Source organism: Astatotilapia calliptera, chromosome 1, assembly GCF_900246225.1.
Source record: "Astatotilapia calliptera chromosome 1, fAstCal1.2, whole genome shotgun sequence".
Lineage (NCBI taxonomy): Eukaryota > Metazoa > Chordata > Actinopteri > Cichliformes > Cichlidae > Astatotilapia > Astatotilapia calliptera.
Genome location: NC_039302.1, coordinates 20,454,362 through 20,467,086, shown reverse-complemented (window position 1 = coordinate 20,467,086; position 12,725 = coordinate 20,454,362). Strand labels below are relative to the sequence as shown.

Here is a 12,725-nt window from a genome sequence, read left to right as displayed (position 1 = left end):
ATTATTCAGACAAATCCCAATTGCTGAACATACTGAATCAAGCATCTGACAGTCATCCACTGCTAAGTAAGCAGGCCAAGCACACAGAGATGGGGTGCCCTCAAGACATTTCTACAGAGAAAATTCCAACTAAAAAGGGGGCAATACCTACTTATCACTACATAGAGCTCTATTTACAATATTAAGTCGCTTGGTCACAATGAATCATCGTAAAATCATAGTATTCCCAAATTACTTAATTGGAAGAAATCAAATCAGGTCAGAAGTTGTTAAATATCAGTGCAGAAAGTGGGAAACAAGGACAACGAGAGGAGAGTAAGAGATGAAATCAAGACATAACTGGGAAGCAGTCCTAAGAGATTCTGGTTAAAGTGGTAAAATGTGGTATGAACCTTAACTTTAACATTCATTAATGGATAAGCCGCATTGTTTGACTGCTTCAATAATAATAATAATAATAATAATAATAATGTTTTTTGTCAAATATTTTTATAATTAAGGAAAAAAAACACTTATGCGTCTTATTAATTCATTATTAAGCTATAAACTACAAAGAAATGTGAATTATATCACAATCACAAGCATTGCATTAGCACATGCTTGCTATGGCACTTCACTTTGTAAAGAAGCCCTACACAGAGACCCTGTGACTTGCCTTCTTCTGTCACCTGATCTGGCCACAAATACTCATGCGAGTGGGCATACAGAAGAACGCTTTTCTCTCGTTACAACAAACCTCTACAGTGCCAAACAGCCTGGCCTTGAGTTTTCACAGAAGGGAGAGTGTTAGCCTTAATTTGCACACACTAAATGAATTCAGTCAGGACATAAGACACAAGCTTAATGTCAAGTGGCATAGTATTATAGTCTGTGGTACAGCTACTTTTATTAATATTATTGCTCAGCTTTGAAAAACTGAAAGAAAGTGGTCAATTATTAGTTCACTTTTTGTTTTGTTTTTTTTACCACATCTCTGTAGCTCCTCATCTCTGCTACAGGTTAATTCAATTCAGTTTTATTTATATAGCACCAACTCACAACAACAGTTGCCTCCATACACTGCATATTAGAAGATAAAGACCCTACAATAATACAGAGAAAACCCCAACAATCAGATGACCCCTAGGAGCAAGCACTTGGCGACAGTGGGAAGGAAAAACTCCTTTAACAGTAAGAAACCTCAGCAGAACCAAGCTCAGGGAGGAGCAGCCATCTGCTCTAACTGATTAGGGATGAGGAGAAGAAAAGAAAAGAAGTTCTAGTATGCAATGCGATGTGAACATCAAGCCTCAAGACCTCTTAGTTAAATCTAGATATTTCTAACTGGCATGATAACTAGCAACTGTCAGACATGTCTAGTAAATTATCTTGTACAAGTAATACCTGACACACAGTTTTAATATGTGCAAAGGTTTCTACACTCCATGTGATACTGCAGAAAACTGGACACTTTATAACTAAGTGTCCACTTATTTCAAAGAAAAATCTAAGAAACTTTTTAGAACTCAAATGTAACAGGTAGGCAGCATTATCTGTGCAGTTCTTGCTCCTTAATGCTTCCATAATATAAATCATACTGATGTACAGCAGGTATACTGCAGCCGTTTTTGGAAACTGCAGTATGCTCAGAGAGTTAAAGTGGTTATCTCACCAAAACAGGCAGTAGAGCTACATGACTTTTCAAACTAAGTTTCGCTTTTGCACAATGTGCAAAATGTCTAGTCTACAAAAATGAAATAAGCCTGCAAGTGTGAGCTTCTTCATTTAAAACACTCAAATTTTACTCATATGCTTCAATATAACCTCAAACAGACAACTGTGCCATGTAAAGTAAAAAACTCAGTTCAAACTAAAAGTGGAAGCATGACAAGCCTCCTTCGCACAGTGGAATACGAACAGTGTGTCTCCTTAAATTCGGAGCCTCAGACCAATCTCAGTTCCAGGGCCATAGATAAAAAGCTGCCTCACTTTACAGTGGCAACCTATATAACAAGACAGGGAAGTAATTGAAGGAAAGCTCATACGGTTAAAGAAGTGATATCCACTTACGCAGTCAAAAATCCTGGATTTAGGATGCTGAATACAGTCGATCCCAAGCATGAACCACCCAGCCTTATGTATTTGTGGAGTAAGCAGTGGACCATTTACTGCTCCTGCTGCTGCAGATTCTAAGGCTTTTACTTACAAGTGAGCTTTTATGATTCACAAATGATGCAGATGATTGAGCAGAATCTTTCCTATAAGCTGAATTTTTTGAGAGGAGATCATATTTTCTGGCCAACCCAATAAGGCAATGCTAACAAGTTCTGCAAGATTCAGCAACAACTGGAAAAAGCGCAAAAGCTGGGTAAAAAGCCACTGGTATCAATATACCAAAAAACTGAAAGAAAGGACAAAAGAAAAAAAAAAAAAGAATTAAAAAAAATAAATAATAATAATAATAATAATAATAATAATAATAATAAGGAATGAAACAGTATCACTGCACAAAACGTCAGTAAAAACATTAGCGAATATACTGGAATCAGAGTTTATAACTGCAACTAATTTAAATATTTTTTAAAAAGGAAAGAAGAGACAGGAGGAACACGCTTCAGCTGATTCATGAATGTTTGAGTTGCATAGTTTGCATCTTCCCTACTGGCAACATGTGTTTCAAACCCACAAACACAACAACCAGCTGATCTGCACAGACTTAGACAGAACATAAATGAGTAATCCATAACCTGTGACAATAAAACAAGATTATAAACTGTATTGTCATAATATTTTAGCAAGTACTCATAAATAACTACACATAATAAACAGATGCTTGTTTCATGTACCTGAAAAAAATATTGGCCAATATATTGGAATTTAAAATCACCAAATATTGGTATTGATCTTAAAAATCATTCAGGGTCTAGTTTCATAAATGTATTCACATAGACGCGGCTACAATAAATAAACAAACCAATCAATGTTGCTCGTCTTTGGTTTTGTTGAGCATTTACACAGTTTTGTCTTACAGTGCCTCTTTATTCAGTAAATATACCTGTCTCACAAAGACATGGACTGCATGGACACATTTAAAATGATTGGATGTCATGCTAAATTAGAAATTCATTCGTGTAGATTAGGAATAATACAAGCTCCAAATTATTATCATTGTGAACATTTTGACCAAAAGAAGGGAACCTGTGGCTAACAAGGTAGACCAGATCCCTGGTTCTTCCAGTCTACTACTGCATCCCAGATTTCAAGTTAGTATGCTTCAGAAAAAGCAAGAAAAAAACAAGTTTTGTTTCAGTTCTTAGCAAGGCTCAGCCAGTCAGGTATCACTAGCAATACAGCATTTTGTTTAAATTTTCTTTGCACTTAAAACACATTCGTGGCTAGAGCCTGCTCACTCCTCTGTGTATGCCTTATTTAGTGAGTCGCAAATACACAACAGTGGCAGTACAGATTAAAAATAAACGGTTTCCCTATCATTTTATGTTCAGTGTCCCCATTTGGATTGCTAACAACGGGCTTTCTGGGTGGAAAATCCAAGTTGAGGGGGCATTTGTCAAAAAACATTCCAACTGGGAACTCACCATACAAGTCAAAGTGTCCTTGGGCAAGATATTGAAACCCAAGTTGCCCCAATGTATCCACTGGAGTGTGAGTATGTGAATTTTAGACAAAGCGCTTAAAAATGCAAATGTTAAAGCCCTGCGTGAATGTGTAAATGAGGCTGTCACAGAAAGTACTCTGATTAGAAAAACACTAAAGTAGTATGAGTCCGATTGCCATTTTAAAAACAAATGTTTAAATTCTTAATAACCTTTTGAAAACACACCTAAAAGTACCTTCTGCAAAATGAATTAACAGCATTGACTGCTTTAACTGCGTTTCACAAGTTCATGTGAAAATGTGTAATTCTTACACATTTTTGTTGCAGAGTGTTGTTCCTTTACAGGAGATGGCAAAAATTCAGCTGATACAAATCTGGGAACATTTGTGTTGTTGCCCGTTTCCAAAACAAGGGTGGCACCACTGCACTCAGATGACATGGGTTTGATGAAGGGTCATCCTTGGATAATGTATATAAATGAAAACTGAATCTCTCAGGTTAAAATGAAACATGAAAAAACCTGAGTTTGAACTTTGAGCAATGAGTCTTATCTTAAGGACTATAACTAGTATCTTAGCCAAATAATAAAGAGATATTTTCCATTGACCTTTCTACAACTCCCTCTCTCAGCTCAGCTCTGTATATACAGCCACAACCAACACAAACTGAAACCATGGTGAGCAAATTAATTTCCACAGTAATTTATTAGCTGTACATACTTAATAAGAAAACAAGCCATGTCTTATCTTGACGGGCAATCACCAAGCATCACTGATCTCAAATATCACCGCCCATCTCCAAGATGATAATAAGAGTTAGAAAGGAAAATCAAATTATACTAATTATACTACAAATTATACAAAGCTATTCTTCTTAGCTCTTTTGCAATTCCTTGGTATGTACTGTATGTCTGCCAGTATGATAACACTGAAAAAACATTTCATATTGGCTGCAGCTCTAGTTTTAACAGGGAACCAGCATAACCAAGTCACAAAATACACAATATGTCATGTATAAAGGCATTAGGCAACAGAGCTTGCACTTATCAATTTGACAGGCAAATATACGGCTTGCTGATCATCCATGCAAAAAGGTGCAGTATAATCTTGCAGTGGCAACAAAGTGCACACAGACCAAGACTAGAAAAACCAAAACCTGATAAATATCACCACAACACACAAAGCAGTAAGAATTTATGAAAAGGTGTTTCACATTACTAAAAAAAAAAAAAAAAAAAAAAAAAAAAAAAAACCCACTGAGTAATAAAAATAAATACTTCTTGTTTGATCCTAGGGCTGGAATATAAATTACTGATCACAAGAATAATAGACTTGGACATGAACTGAGTCAGCACAGAAAGAAAGAGTGACTACATGAGGAAGGCTGTGTGTGTTTCTACTTAAACTGACCTTCCGTGTGCATGGAAGTCCAGCTGCACGGTGCTGTCTTGAGGAGAGAGCGCCCTTTTAGCTCTCTGGTGACGGCTGTGCAAGGCTTCTGTGTCATATGATAAACCCTCATAGTGGCGAATATACTTGTTCAAAGGGTTCCCAAACTGACCTGAAAGAGAGTTCAACAGCTTTTTAGTACTGGTCAACAACAGTATCAAAACGAATAGGTTTTTATATTGTTTTATTAATCAAATGATAATTAAAATTTCATTCACGTATCGCTGACATTTTTCCACTGTAGATTAGCATGTAATTCTGAGATAATTCGTTTTTATCATTTCTATCCATGATTTTCCTGACGTGCCAATCTTTCAATGGAAATGGCCTATGGAGCAATCGATCTCTACAATACTGGCTAGCTTTAGTACAAGCCCGCACTCGCTAAACATGCTTAACAGGCTTATTCAGCCAATTGCTATAACATCCCCTGAGGTAAAACCCTACCGGCATCCATACCGACCCTTTTCTTTGTTCTTTTCACAAAAACAAAGCTAGTGTTCAGTTTAAAATACAAGTGAGGAGCACATGATACGATCAGGTGACGAGGGTCTGTTTCAGTAGTACTGTATAGCATTGTGTGAGCTTGTTGCAGGCTGCTTAAATGCTAATCTACATTCAAAGGGGTGTGTGTGTGTGTGTGTGTCCATCTATCTGTCTGTCTGTCGGTGTCTGTGCAACTCTGGTGGCCTTAAAAAAAAAAATCCTCAGCTATGACTCAATTTAAGGATTTGTTAGTAAGATCAAGTTCTAATCTTTTTGTACTGTAGGATTTTCTGCACATGACTAAGAGATACCTAGACTCAAAAATGCAAAAATAGATGATGTAGATGCTCCACATTATCTGCATTTTTACATTGCACTGTTCTGTTGACAACTACATAATTTCCATGTCAGTGGGAGGCATAACTCCCCATACAGGGAGAGGCTGCTCCAGGCTAGCATGAACTTGTCTATGAATGCACTTAGAAAATATTTCAACAACCATCTTCTTTAGTCTCATTAAACAAGGAAAATAATGTTTGCAAACTACACAGACAACACAGATCAACCTTTGCAGGAGGTCTCACCAACTTCATTCGTATATTATGTATATAATGAAGTATGCAGTGTGTGTGTGTGTAAGATATCATGTCACATTTGACCTCTTTATGTACACGGTTTCAAAAAGAATGCTGACAGGTATCTCCGGATGCCTTCACGGTAGAAAAACATGTTCCTAAAACAACTCTGAGCTTGTATGATAAATCAGTCATGCTCTCCATCTAAAGACTCTGGAATGAAATCTTTTAGCTTATGTTAAGGGTTACAGAGTTAAGCCAGTTGTAAGAGCAGGTTAACATTTTATGCAGCTTTCAAATACATGAGAAAACTATCACTAACAAAAAATGTACCATCTTACTGCAACCCACACACACACACAGGTTATTGTTGCAAAACAAATACAAGAACCACGCCAAGAGCGCAAACGTCCGCCAAGGCAGCTCACTCTCTGGGCAGTACTTACTTTTAAGGGAGTAGTTTTGTATTTTCTATATATTCATTGTGTTTTCTTTGTTTGTTTTGTTTTTAATATACTTTATGTTTGTAGTGCAGTGAAAATATGGATATGGCACACTTTATTTTAATTAAGACCTTGAAGACCTTGGTGGATGTAAGCCAAATTTTAAATGATTGATAGCAGTACCCCACTCCACCTCCCACAAAAGTCGATCAAAATTCACCCAAAACTTTTCAAGCTAATCGTGTTTACAGGCAGAATGACATGCAAGCAAACATTACCAAAACCTCCTGGGCAGCGATAAAAGGTGGAATTGTAAACATAAACAATATAACAAAATGTAATGTTGTTTTACTTACTAAAATCTCTATACAACTCTTGATTCCCATACACAGACATCTTACTAAGCAGGTTTTTTTCATGTTGTGTGTAAACATCACATCCTGAATGTTACAAGCCTGAAAAGAATCTAAAATGCAGGCAGCTACACAATGTTGAAAAGGTTAAAAAGACACTTCCTTCTCTCAGTGACAACAAAGAATTCAAATCAACTATATTTAATGAACTACTCTTTATTACTAAAAATGTGTTGATCAGGATGTTTCAGGAAGTTAAACCAGATCAAATAGGTTTAAACATCAAACCAGTACTATCTGAGTTAATTTGTTCCACGTCATTGCATACCTCACAACTCATACTACACACACACACACACACACACACACACACACACACACACACACACACACAAAATCCAAAAAAGGTAAAAAGCGAGGATTGCTCTACTCGCATGTCAACATTCCAGCCAAACTGAAATACAACATTGACTGGACTACCTAAATTGTAGCCATAAAATGCACTGCATTCTTAACATAAAGTCATCACTACCATGTGAATATGCATGTATTTAATTTCTATCCAGTTTTATTTATATAGCACCAAATCAGAACAACAGTTGCCTCAAGGTGGTTAACATGTTAACGTAAAGACCCTACAATAAGAGACAAAAACCCAACAGTCAGACAATGCCCTATGAGCAAGTCCTTGGCGATGCTGGGAATGAAAAACTCATGGCTCAAAGGCTCATGGAGGGGCAGCCATCGCCCCAACTGGTTAGGGGTAAGCGGAGGAAGACAGGAAAAATGACATGATGTTGTGTATGTGATTTATAACATAATGTACACAACCTTTATGTGTATCTATAATTTATAAAATAGCATGCACAAAAATTGGAATTCAATTGAGATTTTTAATGCATTTTGATTTCCAGTGGTTGCAAAATACATTACTTTCAAAATGAAGCTCTTAGTTGCTTGCATTAACATCTCTATTAATACCCTACATTAATCACATCAGTTGGTTCCTTTGGATTGCTTTCTTTTACTTTTATTCTTCTTCTGTTTTTTAAAACATTTTCCATTTTTATTGTAACAATAAAAAAATACAATAAATCATTGTGACAATACTATCCAACACTATTAGGAACTACATAGTTCACTTCAGACTGATAGCAACAAAAAATTCATTTAAACTGCCAGTGAGTTTTACTGAAAAGGCATCATCACTACAGAGCAATCTGTTTTCACTCTCAAGTCCTGCAGGAAAGTGCAAGACAGAGAGAGAGAGATAAAAAACCTGCTGACAGGAAGCAAAGACATGGTCACAGCATGGATCAGAACTGAGCTGAGCCTCGCATTGCCATGCACGCTGGGTCCTGGCAGCCCGGCTAAGACAATATCTCAGGCACCCGACTAAAATGTCTCTCCTTAACATTTTATATCATACAGTACTGAAAAAAAATTAAGTGGGTTGGCAAAAACCTGTAGGCATCAAGTCCACAACAAAAATTCACTCTACATTACTCAAAAAATGTCTGCAGGAAGCTGTGACTGTGAGAAGGCCAAGTAACAGCAGCTGTGCGAAAGTGAAATAACCTACATTACATGAAACACAGACTTCCTCGAAAATGTCTGGGCATGTAAACAGAGTAAGATTGGTTGTTGCATGTCACGCCATCATTACTAACAAGCTATCAAATTGCAAACTCAATTGCAATGGCCCCTCTTACATCAAACATATCTTTCAGAGGTACATGTGGAATGACATAAAGCCATTTGTTTGAAGCTTTGTGGAAAAACATTTTTTAAAAAACAACTGAGCTTGTATAATAAATCAGTCATGTTGTACATCTGAAAACTCTGGAATGCAATCTTTTAGCTTATGTTAAACTGATAAAATAAATTAATTAATAAAATTTAAAAAACACAAAGCGTGAAGTTTTGATCAGGACATTTCTGGCCCCACCTTCCCGATCCCTTTCAAGAATATAAATAGTGTTTCCTCATGTTGGTGTTCACATCAGTGGACACACCGCCTACAACTGCAAAGCTCTCCAGCGAGTAGTGCGGTGCTCTGAACGGATAATTGGAGGTGAGCTTCCCTCCCTCCAAGAAATCTACAGGAAGCGCTGCCTGAGGAAAGCGGGGAAGATCATCAAGGACTCCAGTCACCCCAGCCATAAACTGTTCAGACTGCTTCCATCAGGAAGGAGGTTCTGCAGCATCCGGTCCCGTACCAGCAGACTGAGAGACAGCTTCTTCCACCAGGCCATCAGACTGCTGAACACGTCATAGACACCTCAGCTTCACCACTGGAACTTCAACATTATGCACTCCACACTGTATATAAATGCCACTCGTTTTGCACATATTCAACTCTGTATATTTTATATATTTTATTATTATTATTTATTTATTTATTTATTTATTTTTACTATTTAATTTGTAAAAATGTGTATACACACACACACACACACACACACACACACACACGTAGGAAAATATTTAGTATACACATCCAGAAATGCATACACTATTATATATTGTACATATATTTATTAGTTTCAGGTTGGCCATTCTTGTATTTTGCTCGTTTGTGTTGTTGTGTTTGCACATCTCTGTTGCTTGTGGGGCTCGCACACAAGAATTTCACTCGCATGTGCTGTGCCAGTGTGCCTGCACATGTGATGTGACAATAAAAGTGATTTGATTTGATTTGATTTGAAAGCTCAAAATACATTTCTGATCAGACACAAAAAAAAAAGAAAAAGAAAAAAAAGGTAAAGTTGTGAGATGGAAGCAGGGGGGAAAAAAACGTAGTCACTCGAGTCACAATTTCACTTGTGCTACTGCAAAAAACAAAACAAACAAAAAAACGCCAGTACAGATGTTTTATGCAAATACGTTGATGCACTTTGTACTTAATCTTGACATGTCAAATGAAGGTTTTAAAGACATAAAGAAGATTAATGTGTAATCACAATGAAACAAATCTGAAATAAGCCAAGAAACTGAATTATTTATAATGACAGATTAAGCAATTTTTCAAACACAGCAGCAATATTTTGCCACAGGATATTAGAACTTTTTAATGAAGGTTTGACAGATGTTAAAAAGTGAAAATTGAATAATAATGTACCAGCTATCTTGCCAGATTATACAATTATATGAAAGTAGCACAGCAGCTCATTACCAACACAAGGCAGAAATCAATTTCTATTTGGTTTTCCTGTCCTGATTCTTCATGACAGCCCCCAGCTCTCAATAAATCTGTCACTGCCCTCACAGATAATAAAACTTCACAGGTGTAGTATCTGCAGTTAATCACATGCACACATTTTACACTGTGAGCTTAAGCTCGTCTGTCTTGATGTTTTGTGAAGCAGGTGGTGTAACTGTACTAAATCTGGAAATAACCCCTTAGCGATGATTTTATTTTCATTTACACACAAATTATATCTATTTTAATATCACCAGTTACACAAAATCACAGTTTTGCTCTGTTTGTCTTACAAATGTTGATGCCTAAAGTACAATTAAAGTACCAATCTGACATACTGTAGAAAATATGTTATTAAGAAGGGCCTGGGCAAAGTTTTGTAAGGTGGTTAAGTTATATTAAAACTTATAATATATCGACACCCAGGTAGTTACTCATCCACGGTAAGAACGGGATATATATCATCTCTTTCGACCAAATGCTTGAGTCAGCAGTAGAAAAAAGTACCGTATTTTGCTTCAGGTGCCTTTCTGACGGATGCAACTGCTTGTCACGCAGCTTCATACCTAACCTGCTTTTCACAGACTGTCCGACAAAACGAAAGTTTTTTGTTAAACTAGTCTCAAATTATTCTAGCGACACTGAATATTCATGGTAACAAACATATTCGGCAGTAAAACTCTTGTTTATAGACGTTAACAGTGTAAAGATTTCCCACTAAGCAAGTGACTGAAAGACAAGCCCCCCCTCCTCTACTACAGGAGTACTTAACCTGTATCAGCCAAACATAATTAATTAACCAGATAACAGCTAATACAGATTGACTACACACTGTAAACAACAACAACAACAAAAAACACAAACAAAAAACACACACAAGTTAACCGCAGTCTCCACAACATTAGCCAGCCAGCTAGCTAGCAAGTTAAACTGTCGACAGTACAACTACACGATCCGATTAGCGCTAGCTCTACTGACGAGCTCTAAAGACTTTCTCTGTTAGTCAACGGCAAACTTACCTGCAATATCGTGTAGGCAGCAAAACAGAAGAATTAGTTTGACAAATTCCATAGTGAAATGCCCTGTAGTCCCGCTTAACCAGCGAAGCTACACAGCGTTACCCCTGACAGTTGCTTGTTTCGATTTCTGCCACACTTAAAGACAGAGTCGCCCTTCCTAGTTAGCTGTGACTCCCATCGCAAACACCGGCAGCTCTACCTCTCCAACAGCGCTACACACTGTCATAAACAGAGAGAGACAGACAGGCAGGCACTACTCCCTTCCGGTGTATGGGGCCAAAAGATATGGACACACCCGCTGTTCTGCGTTTCTATAGTATTGCGATCGTAGGTTGAAAGATACGTGAAAACAACTGGAAAAAAACACTACTGAGCTTTACACAACGCCACCAAAATGTGTCTGCTCCTGTGCTGAAAACACGCACTGATCTGCTGTTTACTGCTTGCACACATTATTTCCGGGTTTAAAAACTAAAGATTTAACTTTGTGATAGTGAAGTTATACATTTCCTGTTTCTCTGTCTATGTAGACTGCGCTGTAAATGCAAGGTACAGACTGCTCTGAGAGCGAGGATTCGCAACAAACCGGTCTGTAACATTAGCATAAAGAGAACTCGGGAAAGAAAGGATTAGTCATTCGTTTTTAATGATTTTTTTAAAGAATGAAGTTGAAATGTACTAATGAATCTCGAAGTACTATTTCGAGATTAAGTAGATACAAACTAAAAGAAAAAAGTTACAAAAATACAATTTGAAGAAAAAAATGAAATAATATTTTGACAGTATACATATTTATCTGTTTATTGCTTTGTGCAACCGCATGGTAACCGTGTAAAAGAGACATCTGTAAATTGCATCTGTAATTGGACCAGCAGGTAAGTATAAGGGTATATAAATTACAGAGAAACACTGGCTTTCTATACCTGTACCACCTCAGCCAGAAGGATTATTCTAGCTGCAGTGTATACAATTTATTGTACCCCGCAAAAGTCTGCAGTGTTCTTTGGGTGATGAAACCTATTTGTTATGTTCTGATTCACTAATGTTGAAATCCAGGCTCTGGGGAGGCCACTCTATGACTGACAATGTGTCTTTTCTATCCAGGTGTATTTTTATTGCATCGACAGTGTGTTTGGGGTCGTTGTCATGCTGAAAAATTAAGCCATTGCCAATAAAAATGCTTTGGTACTTTTCTGTGTTTATGATTTCATCAGTTTTGCCCAAATTCTCAACAGCAGTGGCTGAAATACAGTCTCAAACCACTGCAGGCATCTCACTGTTGCACCTCTCTCCTGAGCTGCTCTAATTATGACTTGAACCCAAAATGTCTCATTTGGATTCCTCACTCCATCGGGCCTGTTGCAGCTGATTTTCAGCTCAGTTCTTGTGTAATCTAGCATACCTCAGCCTTTTCTCCTTGTTTCCCTTTCGTAAGAATTGCTTCTTGAAAGCCGCCCTTCCGCTGAGATAATTTCTGATGAGGCTTCAGTGAACAGCATCAGTGATCAGCTGAAGAGACAGATGTATTTCCAATGCTGAAAGGACACAAGTGTCTTGCATTAGAGAATGCTGAGGCTTGTAATACTAAAAGAGAGATTATGCAT

At 37.3% G+C, this 12,725-nt stretch overlaps 1 protein-coding gene across 1 annotated transcript in view; it reads right to left on the bottom strand.

Moving 5' to 3' along the window:
* The window catches only part of adam10a (ADAM metallopeptidase domain 10a), a 32,245-nt gene extending 20,720 nt beyond the window's left edge, over nt 1–11,525 (bottom strand). Inside the window, exons 1-2 of the mRNA XM_026168891.1 lie at nt 11,122–11,525; nt 5,005–5,155 (exon numbers count right to left, since the gene is read on the bottom strand). Of these exons, the coding sequence (XP_026024676.1) occupies nt 5,005–5,155; nt 11,122–11,173 (203 nt within the window). The 5' untranslated portion in view covers nt 11,174–11,525. The remainder of the gene's footprint in view (nt 1–5,004; nt 5,156–11,121) is intronic.
* Nucleotides 11,526–12,725: the final 1,200 nt, after the last annotated feature.